This window comes from Nannospalax galili, unplaced genomic scaffold, assembly GCF_000622305.1.
Source record: "Nannospalax galili isolate Female #2095 unplaced genomic scaffold, S.galili_v1.0 scaffold387, whole genome shotgun sequence".
Classification (NCBI taxonomy): Eukaryota; Metazoa; Chordata; class Mammalia; order Rodentia; family Spalacidae; genus Nannospalax; species Nannospalax galili.
The window spans coordinates 760,915-780,895 of record NW_008355795.1 but is presented as its reverse complement, the minus strand read 5'-3'; the positions used below and the strand labels follow the sequence as shown (position 1 = coordinate 780,895).

Here is a 19,981-nt window from a genome sequence, read left to right as displayed (position 1 = left end):
TGTGTGTGTGTGTGTGTGTCTGTGTGTGTGTGTGTGTCTGTGTGTGTATGTATGTGGGGGGGGAGAAACAGAGAGACAGACAGACAAAGGGAATCGGAGGCAGAAATCGGAAACAAAAAGAGAATGAGATCAAACCACACCTAACAGACTTGTGACTACTGAATGATTTAGATGACTCCAAATTTTTTTAAAAAATTTTTATGTATTATTTTTACTTTATGTGTATGAGCATGTTGCTTGAATGTATGTAGATGCACCTGTGTCATATAATGCCCAAAGAGGTCAGAAGAAGGTGTCAGATTCACTTGGAACTGGAGTTATGGACAGTTGTTAATGGCCGTGTGAGTGTTGGGAACCGCACCCAGGTCCTCTACAAGAGCAGCCACTGCTCTTAGCCACTAAGCCATGTCTCTAGCCCCCGGCTCCAGAATTTTTTTTAAGAAACGGTACAAGGATCCAAAGTAGGTATATGTGACCTGGGTATGCGTCAAGGGTCTGTATTGCATTTGAAACACTCACTCTAAGCACTTTAGAGTATTGAGGTCATGTGTGGGATGATGTTAGCCTGTACTAGCCAAGGCTTAGTAGAGAGCGCTGTAGCTGCCAGTGCTGAGGGAAGAGACATCAGCCCTCTGCAGGAGATGTATGGCAGGCTGCTGATCCAGGATGCCTCAGCTCTGCTGTGAATGATGCCTTGTCAGAGGATATGTTTGTAAACTAATGACTTTCACAGTGTGATGAGATTGAAAATGAAGCCTAATTGCTTCCCCTGACTTAACCCTTGGAATGTTCCCAGGCTTGCTGGTTGCTGGTTGCCTTGTCTTTAATCATGAGTTAATCACCTTCGGGAAGCATTAAAAGCTACTTGCAGCAGGTCTGGGGAGCCCTGGGCTGGTGTGACTACATTTACAGTTCTGGGGCAGTCTTCTCTTCCAGTAAGGACACAGAGATTGGCTATGGTGCCCTCAAACTAGTGTTTGTTAGTAACGACTGACTGGCTCTGTAATTCAGAAAAAAAAGAATTAATATTTATGCATTTTTAATGATTTTAAAAAACCTTTCTTAATGATGGCAGAGTGAAGGTAGCAAGTCACCTTGATCCTTCTAAGGCCAACCATGAGCTTCACTCCAGCTGGAAGGAGACGGGACTGAGAAAATGGTCTAATAATCAGGCCAGTCTGATTAATAGTGACAATTAGCTTTGGACTACAGTGCATAACCAACTGATTATGAATCATTTGAGCACTTTAGGTAAATTTTCAATACAGGCAATTAAAATGGAAAGACTCCTGATCCTTACATAATGGCTTCATTAAATTAATTCAGCTCCAAGTTTGGAGAAAATTTTCTTTTATGGAAAGGAACCAGCAAAATTTAGCTTCCATTCACTCTTGGTGAAAAGAAAAATAGAAAAAACTCTTAAAAGATTACACACACGTGTGCACACACACATGCACACACGTGCACACACGTACACACACGTGCACACACACGTGCATTCACACTCGCACAGGCACATGCACACACTTGCAAACAGCTATTCTTTTTCTGAACTGAACTGCGTCACTAGGAAGGAAGCAGTGAAGGTCAGAGCATCAATTCTATTCGCTTGGCTTATTTGGATGAAGTAATCTCGCCCTGGGTTATATTTTGTATTCTGCAGAGTGTGTGCCATATTGAGGTTAAAAGAGCTTTTGTGGAATAATCTGTGAGAAACAGACACTTCAAAGAGATAAATACTTCTGTTACATAAACAATTGACTCAAATCATTTGCTTCATGGTAAAAGACAAAGCCAACAGATGCTGCAATCTCAGTGCAGTCAGAGGACCAAGATTCCTTTAGGTGAATGGAAATCATTCAGTCAAAGAAGCAATAGCTTTACAAAATCAGACAGTGGGAACAGAATGAGAGGCACTCCAGGGCTAAGAGAGAGTCACAATATCCCACAGTAGAATCTGTTTCTACTGTAAGTGTTCAGTAAGAAAGTCACCTTCCTTCTAAGAAGCATCACTTATGAACACATAAACAGCTTTATGTTCAACGAAGTACCTTGTATTTCAGTTGTAGGAATCTTCCACAAGCCAGGTCTTATTAACCAATCCCACATAGCAGTTTGTGCTGGACAGCTTTAGTGTCAACTTGACACACCTGGGTTGAGGGAGCCTCAGTTGGGGAATTGCCTCTATTGGACTGGCCTGTGGCCATGTCTGAGGGACATCTACTTGATTGTTGTGTGATGTAAGAGGGCCCAGCCCACTGTGGGTGGTGCCATCCCTGGGCAGGTGGGCCTGTGTTGCATAAGAAAGCAGGTTGAGCAGGAGCCAGGGGAGCAAGCCAGTAAGCAGCATTCCTCCATGGCCTGTGCTCCAGCTCCTGCCTCCAGGTTCCTGCCCTGAGTTCCTACTGTGGGCTCCCTGATGAACTGTGACCTGGGAGATGTAAGACAAATAAACCCTTTCCTCCCCAAGTTGGTGGTGGTCACAGTGTCTTGTCACAGCAATGGAGAAACAAACTAGGACACAGTTGAATATTTATAAATCCCTGTTATTGCTCAATTTCCTTCCTTCCTCTTATTTTATTTTTTTGAATGTGTCTCTGTAAGTGGAATAATTTCACAATTATTTAAGATGAAAAAGAAGTCTCAGAAAGTTAAAGTTGCATAATTTGTCCAAAATCACAGGGCTTTTAACGTACTTGACCGTGAGTACTTAGTCCTGTCCTCTGACTCTAGGTTTCAGTCCATCTTGCCCTCTGTCCCTCTTTTTTCTTTAAATCATATCTTCTCCTTGCTTTGTGACCTTTTTCATAATTAATTCTTACGTGCCATATTCTTGTCTCTCAAAGGGAAAATCATGGTGAACTATCTTCGTTCTTACTTACCCTTTATTCTTAGACACTACAGTGCCCAGCACAGAATTTAACTCTCATAATAGAGAGGAAACTGGCCAGTAGTTGAGCTGGCCCTTCAGTCCAAGCCTTCCAGTTTCCTCTCATTGGCCAGGAAGTACGGCTCAGTTCCAACGGAAGTAACTTTGCAGGAGATTCGGAGACTTGGTTTTATTGTTGCTGAACGTGTGTCCATTTCTTTCTTATTCTAGCAGTCCCTGTGTGTTCTCACCCTTCGGTCATCTTCCTGGCATCTTTATGGAGATTTGGCCACATTCAAAGCTAAGAACTTACATTGTCCTGGACCCTACACTGCCACTGAGCCTTCATTGTGTTGTTATTGTTTGTCAAACGTTAGCGATTGTCTTGAACATCTTTAATGTGATATATCTTAATCTCATCAGTCTGCACTCACAGAGCTAGACGTCACATTTAGTCCAGTTGGGAAACTTGCATCTGGAATCTAACCAATCTCTCTCTTAAAAATGCCCAGGCTATGGGGCTAGAGAGATGGCTCAGCAGTTAAGAACACTGACTGTTCTTGCAGAAGACCTGAGTTCGAATCCCAGCACCCACATGGCAGCTAACAACTGTCCGTAACTCCAGTCCCAGGGGATCCGACAGCCTCTTTTGACTTCCGCAGGCATTGCACGACATGGGCTCACTTACCTACATGCAGGCAATACACAGATACACATAAAATAAAAATAATAAATAAAATTTTAGAAAAAAATTAAAATGCCCAGGCTTTCTGTAAGACAGCTCTTGCTAAATGTGTGTATTACCACTTTCTAGTAAAAGAGCCTGAACTAGAATTGGAAGATGGCTTGTGGTTTTTGGGGGGTTTGTTTTGTTTGTTTTTTAAAATCTGTTTTATGGTCTGTCTCCCAACTGTCCCCATAGTGAAGTCCTCCCCAATGTTTGGATAGGTTCATTCTGTCTTCTGATTCTTCTTCTACCTCTCTGGTTTCATCTTTCCATAACCAGAGCCAAACACCATTCTTGAGTGGCAATCCCCTATTTGGAGCATCGTATTCAACACATAAACAGCACACTAGCTCTTTCTTACCTCCTGCGTCTAGTGTGGAATTCTCTGACTCTCAGGTCCTCACACAGTACAGTATGGCTTCCACTCAAACATCCCTTTATTCTCCAATTTAGTAAGTCTACTCACATAGTTCCTCTATGTACACATGCAACTCTTGCCATCACCAAGATCCCCCCCCCTTAGAATTCCTCTCTCCTTTTTATCTCCTGCTTTATCTCCTCACCAGAGTGTTAGCCCGCTTCCTCCTGCCCTGTTCACCACTGGACCCCAGTATGGAAGAAATTTCCCAGCAATAACAAAAGTCTCAACACACTGTAGATTTAATAACTGACTGCCCTTCAGAGCTAATCTCTTCTTAACCTGTGCTATTTTCTTTGAAAACATTCATCTTTGCGTTCATGAGCAGATTATAAATTCCATGAAGAAGAAATCCATAGCCTGTGCCCCTCGCACCTTCCAAAGTGGTGTGGTATTAGAAGCAAAGTAAATTTCATGCTTTGGGGAAAAGCACCGAGGTACGGCTCATAAAGTACACATCCATTGACCACCTACTGTTTGTCAGGGACTGCTCTGACATCGGAGATGAGGTTCTAAAGGAAATGAGCTCTAGGTCCAGCAGCCAAGAGCCATCTAGTGCTGGGCGTTGGCCCCTTCTGTAGGATCCAAGACAGATAAGCCAGATGAGTCCTAACACACACTCCAGCATGTTCTGAATTTTAAATATTCATTTATAGATTGATGTGTGGTATTTAGCAAATACTAAATTATTCAATGAAACAATTTTTATACTACCAAACCCCGATGACTGCCTGTGGCAGTAAGCTCTGTTTTCACTTCCTCTTAATGTGTTTGTTCCATAAACATTTATTGAGCATTTCTATATGAAAAGTAATGTCATAAATATGTTAGGGGGACATCAAGAAACAAGACCCAGTTCCTACCGTCAGATCCCCTGCCACCTCTACAATAATTCACTAGCCAACCCAGTGGCCAAAATTACTTAAATTTGTTTCAAAGAAAAACATTTTGCCGCATTCTGCTGCCACTCTGGCAGCTGGTGTAATTATTCTTAGTAACAAATATTTACATTAAAAGAAGTTTAAACGAATGAATTATCTGTCGGTGGTTTGGGTTTTACAGCTTTGCCTCCAAAGCTGCTCTGTTAGAAAGGGGATGCCACAGAGATGTCTGGCTGTCCTTCCTGTAGCTAACTGGAGTGACTCCATTTGTGGAACTGTTTAATGAAAAGGCTGTGCTGAACTTGATTGCTGTTGTAGATCATTAATTGGAAGTACCTCTAAAATACTAAGAGGGGCTACATACATAAAGCTGACGTCTGTGTCAGAAAGCATGTAAATCACAGACTATTACTCTGGTCTTACTGAGTACTAAAAATAAAAATAGTGTTTTCCAGACAAATAGCAGAGGAACAGGAACAGGTGACACTTAAGCACAGTAAATGCAAGTCAGCCTCTGCACTGAAAGGGACCCAGGACTGACCTGCCAGGACTGACCTGCCAGGACTGACCTCCCAGGACTGACCTCCCAGGACTGACCCCCCAGGACTGACCTCCCAGGACTGACCTGCCAGGACTGACCTCCCAGGACTGACCCCCCAGGACTGACCCCCCAGGACTGACCTCCCAGGACTGACCGCCCAGGACTGACCGCCCAGGACTGACCCCCCAGGACTGACCTCCCAGGACTGACCGCCCAGGACTGACCTCCCAGGACTGACCTCCCAGGACTACCTGAAGTGCATCATTTGTAAGCCAGATAGGAAAGAAGCAACAACAACAGTCAGACGTGCTCATGGACACGCTGTGGCACTCCGGGCCTGTCCATAAGGCATCCCATAATGCAGGCCACTGTGTGGTAGGAACAGCCTCTCCTAGGCTGTCTGAGATTTGTTTTATTCCATAAATAGTTCACCTTCCCCAGTTCTATGGAGACACAGTTGACAAAAACCCAAATTGTACATATTTATGGTGTACCCTGAGATGCTGTTACATACATTCTTTGTAGATATCCATGTTTATACATATAGGAGTCATTATGACAGCCAGGCTAGTTACCTGTCCAGCCTCCTCATGCAGTAAAGACACTTAGAATCTACTGATGCTCTTCATAATCTTTTAAAATTCTGGGTTGGAAGAGCGATTTCCATGTTGCATCCTCAAAACTTTAAAATGTCATTTCATAGCCCTTGGACATACTCTGTCATCTGGAAATGGTACCTAGAACGTCTGTCCAGAAAATTTTCCATATAGACTCTTCCTTACTTAGAAAAGAATTATTTTTACATTTATTTATTTTTAGTCCATGTATGTGTGTATGTGTGCATGTGCTCACATGCACAGGTCATAGAGTACATGTGGCTGTCCGAGGACAGCTTTTCAGGTCAGTTCTTACCATGTGGGTCCTAGGAATCAGGCTGTCAGCTTTGACAGCAAGCACCTTTACCACCTGAGACTTCCTGCCAGCCCCAAACTTGTATTCAAGGCTGGTCCTGCCTTAAAAGCCCCTTGTGCCTGAGGTCCAGCCAGCAGGTTCTTAGCTCCAGGTCCTGCAGCTCTCAAAGCCTCCTATGGCTTGTTTATAGGACTTTGGTTTTTGCTTTTCATTTTTTGGTCTTTTTTTGAGACAGGGTCTCCCTGTAGCCCCAGCTGTCCTGGAACTCACTATGTAGACCAGGCTAGTTTCGAACTCACAGAGATCCGCCAGCCTCTCCCTCCTGAGTGCTGGGATTAAAGGCGTGTGCCACCACACCCGGCTGTCTATAGGACTTTGTAAACAGGACGCAGTGAGCTGAGGAACTAGACTGGAACTAAGGAGTCTTGTCAAGTTTAGTACTTTTATTAAAGAAGGAATTTTTTATACTTTGAGCATAATCTAGAGCAAGAACACATTTTGTAAATGCCTGTCTGAATCAGCCAAACCAAGGGCATTCTGGCCAGCCTGAGGAGCACACTGCCCCTTGCAGTGAGCAGGTGACCACTTTGTCCTCTTCCCAAGGGCACAGCTGGATGGGATAGGCTGAGGCTGACCTAAGGTCTGCTTTCCCCACAGTCACAATATTCTTCTCTACGAGGATGGCCATGCTGTGGTGGCAGATTTTGGAGGTAAGAGTTCCAGAAACAGCCCCCCAAATGTCATCATTTTTTCATCCCTACTGCCCGATAGTCTACAGTAATCTGGATTTCACACCTTCATCAATGTCTATATTTCATTCAAATTTCAGTCTGACCTTGCATTTTGAAAATGTACCATTTGCTTTTGTCTTTTCCCCTTTGATGCCTTCAGCCAACAGAGGACGTGGGTATTTGAACAGGATAGTTTCCCTGAGTTTCCAGAATTTTTGCTGTGACCTTTGACATTGGTGTTGACACACTTTCTTTGACATGAACGTGTTCTCTCTTCCTTGCAGAATCACGATTTCTGCAGTCTCTGGATGAAGACAACATGACCAAACAGCCTGGGGTCTGCTTTCCCTTCTGCCCTATAATTAAGAAACAAAATATCTACACTCAGTGCGAGGAGAAGGAAATCAAGCAGGCTTATCCAGGGAGATGGCATTGTCTGAGTGGTGGGATAAGTTATATTTTCAGTAAACCCCAAATTAACGATTACAGAGTGTTTCCACTTAGAAATGTTACAGAAAAAGTAACTGGGAGGTGTCTCCAGTGCTCCTGGGAAACATGTGGTGGGTGCAGATCACAGACTTGCCTGCCTGTCTGGATGGGCATACTCTGTGGTAAGCTAATGTTTAGAAGCCCTAAGACTACTGTCAGTGGGTCATCAGGGACTGCTGGCTACTTACAGCCCTGCCCTTATTATCAGCTGATACAGTCAAGCATTAGCACTTAAGCAAAATGTAAATTATGACATGTGGGCAAGGATAAATGTTCTCCAAGCACCTCCTAGCGTCTCCACCCCAGCCTAGCTCCCAAATAGGCATGCTTCTCCCTCGGGGCTCTCAGTGCTCTGTGACCCCCCAACTCTGCACACCTTCCTTCCCCACACTGCCTTTCCACTGCTGCTGTAAACCACCTTCTTCTGTGGTTTTGTTCTCCAGTGTCCATTCTCTCCCACCTCTGATTCCCTTCTGGCCCACTGTGATAGCGCCTCACTCCAGCTCCTCCCCTTTCCGTCTGCATAGCCTCGCTTGTTGCTGTTCGACAAGTCACACTCTACCAATGTTCCCTTGCCAACAAAATATAATTCAGTTTTTTCCCCCTAACTGGGCCTATTCTGTTCTGGCCCCGGCCCCCCGGTGGCCTACTCTTTCTACAACAGGATGCTTCAAGTGTGTCAGCACCACTTGTCTGTTCCCTGACACACTGGCCTCTTTCACAGCCTGGGACAGTCCCACTGTGAGCCCTGCCCTAGAAGCCCTCATCACCCACGCTGCACCCTGTGAGGTTCTGGCTGTATTTTTCTTGTTAAGCACCTGCCACCTTTTCCCTCTGTTCTTCTGAGTCATTCAACAAACACTTGTTGAGGGCATACCACATGTCAGTGGCTCAGGGGGACAGAAAGGCACAATGTGAATGGGTTTACTTCTTGATCTCCAGGAGCTCATTTGGGAATGGGGACGATATAGAAATAAGAGTTAAAGGTGCATGAAGTTTGGGGGAATGGGTTTCACAGAGCACCAAGGAAGCTCGGTGGGATGAACAGGTTGGTGAATAAGCCACAGAGAGGCTGGAAGGATATGTAGGCAGAGAGAACAGCATAGGCCAGAGCAAGGGGCAGCTAAGAAGCCAAGATGTCTGGGAAGACTTCAAATAGCTTGGCCTGTTGGCATATATGAGGGGCTCTGGAATCACATCTGAGTCATGTTGTGCTGGAGGTGTTGGTGATGTTCTCTGGTTTCTATGGTGTAATATTTCACTTCCATTGCTGTAGAATAACACGAGACTGGGAATTCCATAGAGAAAGAAAGGTTGTCCCGCTCACAGTTTTGGACACTGAAACACAGACAGCACACTCCAGCTTTAATGAGGACCCTCCTGTCTGCACCACACTGGAAATATCAGCACAGCGGGAGCAGATGTGTAGTGAGTTCACATGGTCAGACAGGAAACCAGACACTGGGGAGGGCCAGACTTGTTTTGAGGTAACAACCCCTCTCTTCTCATGCAAACTAGTTGGGATGGGTCCTAGGAAGATGAAAAGTATCCTTTCTAATTAGGTAGCAGCATAATTACCCTACATCAAACCCTGCTTCTAAAGGCTCCCCCAGTTCCCTGCATCAACACAGTAAGGAATGAGTCCTTGAGTCACAGACTCAATCCATATTCGAACATACAGCCAGTTAGATTTAGCTCATTCATTTGGCAAACATGTACAGAACACCTCAGTGCCACAGAGTCTAAGATCTGAGGATAGTGCAATGATCCAAATAAGGTTATTATAGTGTCTCTGTGTGTAGAGCGCTTGCTGCACAAGTTTGAGGACCCGAGCTCAGATCCCAGCACCCGTGTAAAAACCTAGACATGCATCTGTGACCCCAGAGCTGGGGAGGCAGAGGCAGAGGCAGGAGGCTCCTGGAGGTTCACTGGCCAGCCAGCTTAGGCAAAGTGCTGAGTTACAGATTCAGTGAGAGACCTTGTTTCAAGAAATAAGGTACAGATACAACTGAATGAGACACACTGACATCAACATCTGGCTCGCACATGCATCTACCCACACAGGGATGCAGAGAGAGAGAGGGAGGGGGGAATTCTTGTTCCTATAGAGCTAATATTCCACTGGAAAGAAAGACAGTGGACAAACAGTGCTAATGAGTGTGTTATTAGGAAAACGTGCTGAATGAGCCGGCGGAGGGGGGGCGGCGTATATTGAGACAGGGAGAGAGTGAAATGTAAGCTTTTCAGGCCTGGCCAAAGGTCATCCTCATGAGCAGAGAGCATGGGAGGGGGGAGAACAGTGGGCTCAGTGGCTCTGACCCAGCAGAGCTCTTGGTATGCCCAAAGCTAGGGAAGAGGATGAAGAAGAAGGAACGTGGGGTATGAAGTCAAGGAGGGGGGGCTGCGTCCTCCTTTTGAGGGACGTACAAACCTCATCTAGGACCTGGGGTCCACAGGAAGCTTTATCAAAGGATCCTAGTCCTACCCGCGCTAATTAAAGTCACCTTAGACACTTTAAAAGAAAAAAAAAAAGTATTGCTTGAATCCAACCCCTAAAAACTGCAATTGCATGGGCCTCGGCTTGATCTTGGACAGCTATATTGCTCCAGTGTTTGGCCAAGAGATCCTCAAACGGCCAGTTGCTCTCTGAGTAAAAGCACGTTCTGAGCAGAATTCAACCTAGTCACTGACAGCAGGTAGTATTAATTATTTTGCCCTCACAGCATAACCTTTAAGCACAGCACCCCTCTGTATTTACTCTAGAGCCTATTTTATGTCTTCCTACTTGTGTGGCCTTATTTAAGTTCCCTAATTATTTGTGCCCCCTTCCCCCACCCCCATCCAAACCCTGTTGTACCTGACTTCTCCCAGGTGTTCACTGACATATGCACAGTCTCTACAAATGGAGGCTTTTTGGACTGTGGAAACACAGGTAGGGGAACAATATGTGGGCAAAATACCCAGAATAAAGTCATATCTTTTGGAGAGCTAATTCTACATGATTTCAAAGTAAGGCAGAACTTTCAGAAGAATTAGCAGTACCAACACCACACACGGGGATTCAGTAAGAATACTAAAGGAGTATTGCTAGGGCCAGTTGTCTGACAGGATGTAGAGTCTGGAGACTTTAGAGCTAGAGTCCCTGCTTGGTTCTCTAGGAATCCAAGGTCCAGGGATGATGGACTTACCGGGGAGCAGCCAGTGGTATGAACCCAAACTACCTTCTCATGGGTCAGAATCTAACATTCTGGACCCTAAACTATGAATGAGCCAAATTTATGTATTTGATAAAAAATACAACTTCTTTAAACTTCTTTAAACAGAAATACATGAAATTACAAATAAAAAGACCATAGCTAATGCCCTCAAAGAGATGGGGCTGGGGAGTTGGAAAGTTTTTTTTGGTTTTTTTTTTGTTTTGTTTGTTTTGTTTGTTTGTTTGCTTGCCTGCCTGCCTGCCTGCCTTTTGCCTGCCTTTTGCCTGCCTTTCTAGATTGGAAACTGAATTCAGAGAGAGCACCTCTGGGCAAACACAGGAAAAAGGAGCGTTTCAATCCTGCCTGGAGAATCAACTTCCCAGGGGCATGGGGACACTTCCCTAAAAGAACTCAAGCTGTAGGTGCTAATCCCTAGAACACAGGAATGTGGGGTGCTTCCTCATGAGAACACAGGAGTGTGGGGGTGCGTCTCCCTGACAACATAGGGGCCTAAATTTAACCACTTACTAAATTAGAACCTGGAGACGGAAACACAGGAAGGCTCCCCCAGTGTGTCTCAGCCCAGGGCCACCACAGTGCTCATGGGTAAATGCATGGCTGTCTATTCCAAAGCTCTAGCTGGCTGTTCCAAGGCTTCCCAGATGTCTAGGGGCAAGATTGTGAAGCAGGTTGCCATCGTGATAGGACTGCATGAGGCGGCTGATTGGTCGTGATTACTGGTGGTATTTGGGGACGATTGTGAATTTTATGATCTCTCGGTGGCTTTTAAAGAGTTCTTGAGAAACAGAGGGATCACAGAAGACACACAATGTTTATTGCACTCGTGGGCAGAGTCACAGTCATCAGGACCTAGAACCTTGCCCCGTGCTGCTCAGGACCCCGCCCTGCAGGGTGGGCTGAGCCCTGGGTGACTGTGGGGGTCCTCTCTTTCCTGCAGAACCTCCGCTGGATGGCCCCCGAGGTGTTCACGCAGTGCACGCGCTACACCATCAAAGCCGACGTCTTCAGTTACGCCCTGTGTCTGTGGGAACTTCTCACGGGAGAAATTCCATTCGCCCATCTCAAGCCAGGTAAGAGCTCACCGCTTCAGATGCACCTCAGGGACCCCGAGGCCAAGGTCAGCGCGAGTTCCCAGAAACTGAGGCAACATTTTCCCCAAACGATAGTTATTTCCCGGCGGGGTGGCCAGAGATCTTGCGTTGTTTTAAGGCATGCACCCCATACAGAAAACTTTATGGCTTTATTCTGTGAATTCAGACACAGGCGCACAGAGATGTAGGAATGCTTTATGCAAGTTTAAGGCTTCGATTTATTGGTTTCTAATCAAACAAGCAAGTAACTATGGCTGTGTGGAGAGGGATGGACAGCCTTGCAGTCCTCTGCTACTCTTTGAGCTTAGATTTTAGAAGTTGAGCAAGCATCAACACAGAAATAACCCAGTAAGGCTGAAAAACGCATCTCCTGATAATTTTCTGTAGGTATATATCGAAATTCAAGTTTGTGAGTGGGTCTGATTATACCTGATGCTACAATTTATACTCTGAACACATGTAGATCATGAGGTGAGGGATATAGTCACCAGCAAAATGTGCACATAACAGGTTCAAAGTTAGCATTATCTCTGTGTCTGTGCATGTGTGAGTATGGGGGGAGGGTACAGTCATCAGTGTGCATACAAGAGGCCAGAAGAGGACATTGGTTGCCCCCCACCTGAGGCAGGGTCTCTCCCTGAACCTGGGCCTTTATCTCCAGTAGACTTCAGTCAGTAAGGCCAGTGATCCTCCTGTCTCCACCCCAGGAGCTGTGGCTACAGGGTTTCCAGGGCCAATGGGCTCATCACATGGACACTGAGATCTGAATTCCAGTGCTCCTGAATGTGCAGCAAGTACTCCAGCCCTAAGGAAAATCGAATTTGCATCTCTTTCATTATCTATGATACTCCTGTCTCCTCACACTGGACCTGAAACCCCTTAAGGACTTTGTGTTCCCAGAGCTAAGTGTGCTTGAAGTGCAGTTGTGGATGAACTCTGATATGACACTTATTCCTGTGAGGGTCACCCTGTAATCCTAGACCACAGGGATTAAGTGCAAACACGTTAGAAAGCTTAAGCAACACCACCATGCTGTGAGAGAACACTGTCATTTCACACTCAGGAGTTTCCCCCAGTGTCCCAGAGCTTTGCAGGATTCCTGGATTTCGTGCATGTTCTATGTGCATGATGTAACTTGATATGGCAAAAAAAAAAAAAAATCAAGGTTTTCTTATGAAATTGACCACCCACACTGTTTGCCAGGTATGGTTCTGATCGCCTGGATCAGGTATGTCTTCTGATCTCCTAAAATTTGTATTCCATTAAGACAGCTGGGTATAAAACAATGTGGTTCAAATTCCAGGTGCTCTGTGCTGCATTTTTACAAGACAGAGATCCATTTTCCTTTGTCTTCCCCCTAGTGTTGGTCCTTTCATCTGGTCGAGTTGATTTTTTATTTCCAAATGATCTTAGAATTATTCACCATTTATCACCCATAACCTTCCCAGGTCAAGCCATAAGACTTCATTTAAATTATTGCAATAGTATTTTTAATCTTTATTGAAGTATAACAGAAAAATCGCCTTTTTAGAATATCAGTCCCATGACTATTAGTAAACACATGTAGTTGTTAACTACAACTTCCACCAAGGTGCAGAATATGTCCATCACTCCAGAATGTTCCCAATACCTCCCTGAAGCTAGTACGCTCTCCCCAGCTCTAACACCTGTGATCACTGATCTGATATCTGTGTAGAGGTTTGCTTCTTCCAGGATGACGAATGAATAGAATCGTGTTTCCCACTTGTCGATAACTCAATCGCCTCCACTTCTGTGTAATAGCCCACATTAAATATGCTTAACTTTGATTATGCACAGACAAGCTTTGTGACCATTTTGAGTTAGCCCTGGTGAGGGACCATGAGGATGAGAAAAGCTATTCGGGGGTGTGTACACTTTCCTTCATCTCTCTTGAATAACTTCTTAAGAGATCAACTATTATACATTATGATAAAAGTTTCCCAAGTTATCCATAACATTATGGAGTCTCATTGATAGTATATAAGGATTTCTACTTAAGTAAATAAGTACATTAACCATTCAAGTTGGGTATGAACACATTATTTTGTTGTTATTTAGCATGACTCTAATAACTGATTTTGATAACCTATTGATGTTCATATTTGGCATCAATATCTTTCTTTGGTGAGGTGCTTGCTCATCTTGTCTTATTATTTAGTTACAAGAGTTCTTATGTTCGAGGTGGAATCTAATATGCTGTTTGCAATTAGATTTCCTATCATCTGTGATCTGCCTTTTCATATGCTCAGAAATGCTTTGCAAAAGCCAAATTTTTATTTTATTAAAGTTCATCTTATCAAACTTTAAATCATTTTAATGTCTTATCCAAAATATCCACAGAGATGTCCTCTTTTTCTATAACATTTTATAGGACCATCTTATAGGCTTAGACTTTATAGTTATTAAGGTCCGTTTTGCATCCTTTCACCATCTACAGTATGGGATGAATTTGTTATTCTTTTGTGTATTTGGTTTTCTGAACATCAATGTTCCATTGTTTCAGAATGATTTATGAAAAAACACTATGATTTTCCAATAGATCATTTTAGTGCCTTTGTCAGGAGTCAGTGAAAAATATGCATGTGTATTTGATGCTTCATTATCTATGTGTCTATACCTGCTTTAACTGCACGCCACCTTCATAGCTGCAACTGACTCAGTCCTTAACCCTGACACCTCCAACTCTGTCCTTCCTTGATAAAATCACTTTTGTTATTTAAATCTATAAATCGTCAAATATTTGATAATATAAATCTATAGATTTAATGCACTCCATTTTGGCCAGAATTAATGTCTTCATCACAAAATTCTCAACAAACATGGTCTTTTTTTTATTTGCTTCGATCTACTTTAATTTCTATCAATGAATTTTTAAAATATTTTATTGCTTATTTTTATTTTATGTATATGAGTGTTTTGCCTGCATATAAGTGTATCCATGCATGTCATGTCAACAGAGGTCAAAAGAGGGTGTTGAAACCCTGGGACTGGAGTTATGGACAGTTGCTAGCGACCACATGGGTTTTGGGAACCTAACCCAGGTCCTCGGGAAGAGCAGCCAGTGTTCTTAACCCCTGAGCCGTCTCTCCAGCTGCTTTTAGTGTTTCTTTTTTTTTTCTTTTTTCTTTTTTTGGTCTTTTTGAGACAGGGTCTCCCTGTACAGAGATCCGCCTGCCTCTGCCTCTCGAATGCTGGGATTAAAGGCGTGCACCACCACACCCGGCTTTAGTGTATTTTAATATGTGTTTGGGGTATGTGTGCACATGAGTGCTGGTGGCCACGTAGGCCAAAAGCACCAGATCCCCATAGAGCTAAAGTTATAGGCAGTTGTGAGTCACTACATGTGGGTGCTGGGAACTGAACTTGGGTCTTCTGCAGGACCAGCAAGCCATCTATACCACTGAGCCGTCTCTCTAGCCCTTCTGTCAATGAATTTGTGATATTTATCATAGAGACCGTGAATAATTTCTAGATTTAACTCTGCAGCTTTTATTTCTTCATGCTTTCATTGTTTGTTACTTTATTGCCCAATAGTTCTTTGGAAGCCTATGATAATGTAATTTTTGAACAACAACTTAGTGTCCTATAAATGATAAATATATTCACATCCATTCCAATGAATTTAAGGTACATTTTGGGATTTTTTTAACTTTAAAAAACTTTATTGAGAATTTCATACATGCATATAAGGTGTTTTGATCAAATCCATGCCCACACCCTCCCCTCCAACTCCTCCCACACCTATCCCATCAATTTTTTTCTTACATCTTCATGTACTCTTTCTTTCTTCTTTCTTTAACTTCCTTCCTTCCTTCCTTCCTTCCTTCCTTCCTTTATGGGGATTTTGGCTACTCTAATCCCCTCTGAAGACAAAACCCTAAAATCTTTTAGGGATTAGATAAAAGCTCCCAAATACTTTTGACATTTTTGGCCTTTGGAACAGCATATGTTGCTAAAAGGCCCAAGGACATTTTGACTTTTAGTCAAGGAACTGGCTACTTTTCTTTGGGGTCTTTTTACCCTCACTGCCTAGCTAATTCCCACCTCCTATTCTTATCACACCGTCCTCTGAAGGGGTTACCCAAATTGCTAATAGGGAATAGGGATGCTGACCACTCTGGCTTCGTCATGCTGAACAGAGACACAGGATGAGGCAACTGGAGTACCCCTTCAGTGGGTCTATCTAAAAGACTCCCAAATTGCATAATGCTTAACTGTAGGGAGAAAAGAAAGTCCTTGACTGGTGAATAGGGGATGTGAAGGAGAAGTAAAGGCAAGAGTAATTAGCATTATAAGTTCTAGACAGAGAACTAGAAAAAAGTCAGAACAGAGCAAATTTCAAATGTTCATATCAGAGTCCTTGGGAATTTCTTGACGAGAGCTTCCAAAAGCATGCCTCTATTGGGTTCCTCCTCATTTTTCTTTTGTCTGCCAAGGCTGGACTCTAGAGTGATGGATTCAGGATTTGCTTTCAGGTATTTTGATAGCTGTTGGAGTGGTTAGAATCAGTGTCAGTTCCCTCTCAAAGGCTTCTAGATAGGGGGAGAAAACAAATTTATCCATCATGTTAGAACAATGGCTGGTTGTCTCACTTAGCTACAGGTGGGCACCACAGTATTGCAGACCAAGATTTGAAGTCTTACATCCGAGCAGCACTTTCTGCTTAGAAACAAATCATCAATGAGAAATAATTGCCTAAATAACATTTTATATGGACTTAAGCCTAATGTCTGAGGAGTCTAATCCCCTGAACTCTTAAGGAAATATACTGATCTCTTTAATCTTTGGTTATACTTTCCTTTTAGGTGTTCAAGACCATATAGTTGGCCCAAATAAACAAATTTATTTTTACTCTTAAGGTGTGGATATAGTCTGATAATTTTCCATAATGCATTAAACTTTGCATATTGTAAAATGATTAACTAAAGGTAACTTTGCTTACAGACTCTTCCCCTAGAAATATTTACTCTTTAAAAAAAATTATGCATGAGTGTATTGTCTGCATGTATGTAAGTACACCTGTGTCATGTAATACCCAAGGAGGTCAGAAGAGGGCATCAAATCCCCTGGAACTGCAATTAGGACAGTTGTTAGCCACTATGTGTCTGCTGGGAATTATATCCCCAAGTCTTCTGCAAGAGCAGTCAGTGCTTTTAACCACAGAGCCATCGCTCCAACCCCCAACTATTTACTCTTTTTATGGAGAGGAGGACATTATTTAATATAAAAGTTAGAAGTCTTGCCTAAGAATATAACTTAATTTCAGTGTTCCCAATATTAAAATTTATAGTACTTTATTGGAAAGAGAATTTGTTTATAGTAGATACTGAATTTTTAACAGTTGGACAGTGGCCATGCATCAACAGGACTGCTAACATGTTGGAGGCAGTTAGACACTCTCGCATGTGCTCGGCAATAAATTATGTGACACGTCAGGTTCAATATAGCCGTGTATCAGCCACTTACATTAAGTAACAAATCCCTGACTGCAGCAGGGGACAGTATTATCAATTACACAGGACTCATCCTCCCTGATTCTGCAGCATGCTACTCTGGGAGAAACAGAAAACAGACCTCTGATATGACCATTGACTCCTCCACAGGTGATAGAGATAAACTCCAAGTCTCTTTCAATAACATGTGTTCAAATTAACCTTTCAATCTCAGGTTTAGCAAGGACTGAAAATCCACCATCTCCAACCCATGAGCATTCAGGGGACGTGTGATCACGCTCACTAGGGACCAGGGGTGTGAAGATTGGGAAGGTGCCTGCTCAGACTCCAGGTGGTGGCCATCTCCCAGCTGCCACCTGGTTCTACTGAGTGGGAAGAGAGATGTTCTTGTGGTCCAGCCGGCTAATTTCAGTTATTTATTTCTTTGGGTATCTAAAGATTAAAGGTTGGCATCAATTTAATTTCCTAAAAGAAAGTGTGTCTGAGCTTTTGAGGCAGGAGTGAGGGAATCATGAGTGTAGGTCTGGTGACCTTGGGCAGGTACCTAACTGTACTGCTTTCTTTAAAGTAATAAATCCTTAGGACGCCATGTGTCCCAAGGGTTGGGACAGTGGTGACAACAGAACACGCTCTCTGAATGTGAGCCACCGTCATTACTTTCAGGTGCTTTCTGTGGGCGAGGAGCAGTGCTGGAGTAAGGAAACAGGATAACGAACGGTTCTTTCCCTCCATTCAGACTGCTCACTGTGAAGCACCTGACAGAAGCACAGTAGGAGAAGGAGCCCAGAAAGAGGGCAGCTCAGGGTGTAAGCACCTTCTGCGTCACTGTGGAAAGAGGGATGCCCCACAGAAAGTTTAAGCGAGGAGAGATCTATTTTTAGCTGCTGGTTCCAGAGGATTTCAGGCCATGGTAGCAGGAAAGGCATAGACAAGTGTGTTGGGTAAAAGGTGGTCGTGGCAGAGGAGACAGCACTTGGACAGTGACTCAGTACATGGTGGCAGCTGCTTACTGGTCCCAGATCAGGAAACGGAGAGCAAGACCAGAGTGAGGGACCAGGCTGTGCTGTTGAAAGCCTCCCTTAGTGGCCTGCTTCCAACAGCTGCACTCCATCTCCCAAGGGTTCTTCAGTCTCCCCAGATGGAGCCACCAGCCGAGGAACAAGAATTCAAAGCATAGCCAGTGAGGGACAGTTCAGATTGAAATCATGTTCTCAACACCCAAAGGCTCCAGGATGCTCCCTGAAGGGGCCTCCTCGCCAGACTGATGGTAGGGAAGCTTCTTAGAGCATGCCCCTTCCGAGCTGGTCTGTACAAGTTACTTCTTCGGGGACAGCTCTTGCAGAGGACCTGGGTTCGATTCCCAGAACCCAAATGGCAGCTAACAACCATCTGTAACTCTAGTTCCAGGGAAGCCAAGGCCCCCTTCTGACCACCAAGGATATTGCACAACACAGGTGCACTCACATACATGCAGGCAATACACTCATGGTCCTCTGTTGCATGAGGGAGCTCCATTAGTGAGAGTTGAGAGATGCAATAGTATCCTCTCTACCCCTTGTTCCACTATATTCCGTGAGCCTTAGGTGTAAAGCCTGTGTATGACCAGTTGTGGAACTCTGTAATAATCTCCATCTGTTGCAAAAGTAGATTCTTTGATGAGTGGTGACTGGAATACTTTTCTGTAAATTTAAGGATCCATATTTTGTACATAGGAAGAAATTGCATTTGTCTAGAGATGTGATAGTCTTGGGGTTTTCTTTTAAATACAGTGCTTGAAACTCTTGCTAGAGCAGTAAGACAAGAGAAATGAAACATTTTTAAAAAATTGCTTCTGGGGATGAGGAGAAGGTTCAGGGATTAACAGCCTGGCTGCTCTTTCAGAGGACCTGGGTTCAGTTCCCAGTACCCACATAGCAGCTAACAACTATCCATAACTTAGTGCCAGGGGGCCCAACACCCCCCTCTGACCTCCACAGGCATTGCATGACATGGGTGTGCTTACACATATGCAGGCAATACACTCATACACATAAAATAAAAATAATAAATGGCATTTAAAAAATACTTCTCTTTAAAAAGGAAACAGTGGAAACAGTGGCAGGGGTTCTGGAAGAAAGCAGCATCAATAAGGTGCAGACACCGACAGAGCTGTCATTACGTAGGCATCAGAGGACACATGATCATCAGGGACATGATTCCTGTGTCAGTACAAAACTGGAACCAGATGCTAAAGGCCCTTGTGTAAGCCATGGTCTCCATAGAAACAGAATGAACAGGAGATAGTGATAGATTAGATAAATGATAGATAGGTAGATAGATTAGAAGATAGATAGATAGATAGATAGATAGATAGATAGATAGATAGATACAAATAGATAGACAGATGATAGATGATAGTTAGATAGATAGATGATAGATAGATAGATAGATAGATGTTTGGATGGATGGATAGATAGATAGATAGATAGATAGAAGATAGATAGATAGATACAAATAGAGAGACAGATGATAGATGATAGTTAGATAGATAGATGATTGATAGATAGATAGATAGATGTTTGGATGGATGGATAGATAGATAGATAGATAGATAGACAGATGATAGATAGATAGATGATAGATAGATAGAT

General features: G+C 43.6%; 1 protein-coding gene across 1 annotated transcript in view; it reads left to right on the top strand.

The window, feature by feature from the left end:
* Tnni3k (TNNI3 interacting kinase) overlaps nt 1–19,981 on the top strand; it is a 304,879-nt gene that overhangs the window by 203,347 nt on the left and 81,551 nt on the right. The window contains exons 18-20 of the mRNA XM_008853645.1: nt 7,006–7,058; nt 7,364–7,416; nt 11,724–11,856. Of these exons, the coding sequence (XP_008851867.1) occupies nt 7,006–7,058; nt 7,364–7,416; nt 11,724–11,856 (239 nt within the window). The remainder of the gene's footprint in view (nt 1–7,005; nt 7,059–7,363; nt 7,417–11,723; nt 11,857–19,981) is intronic.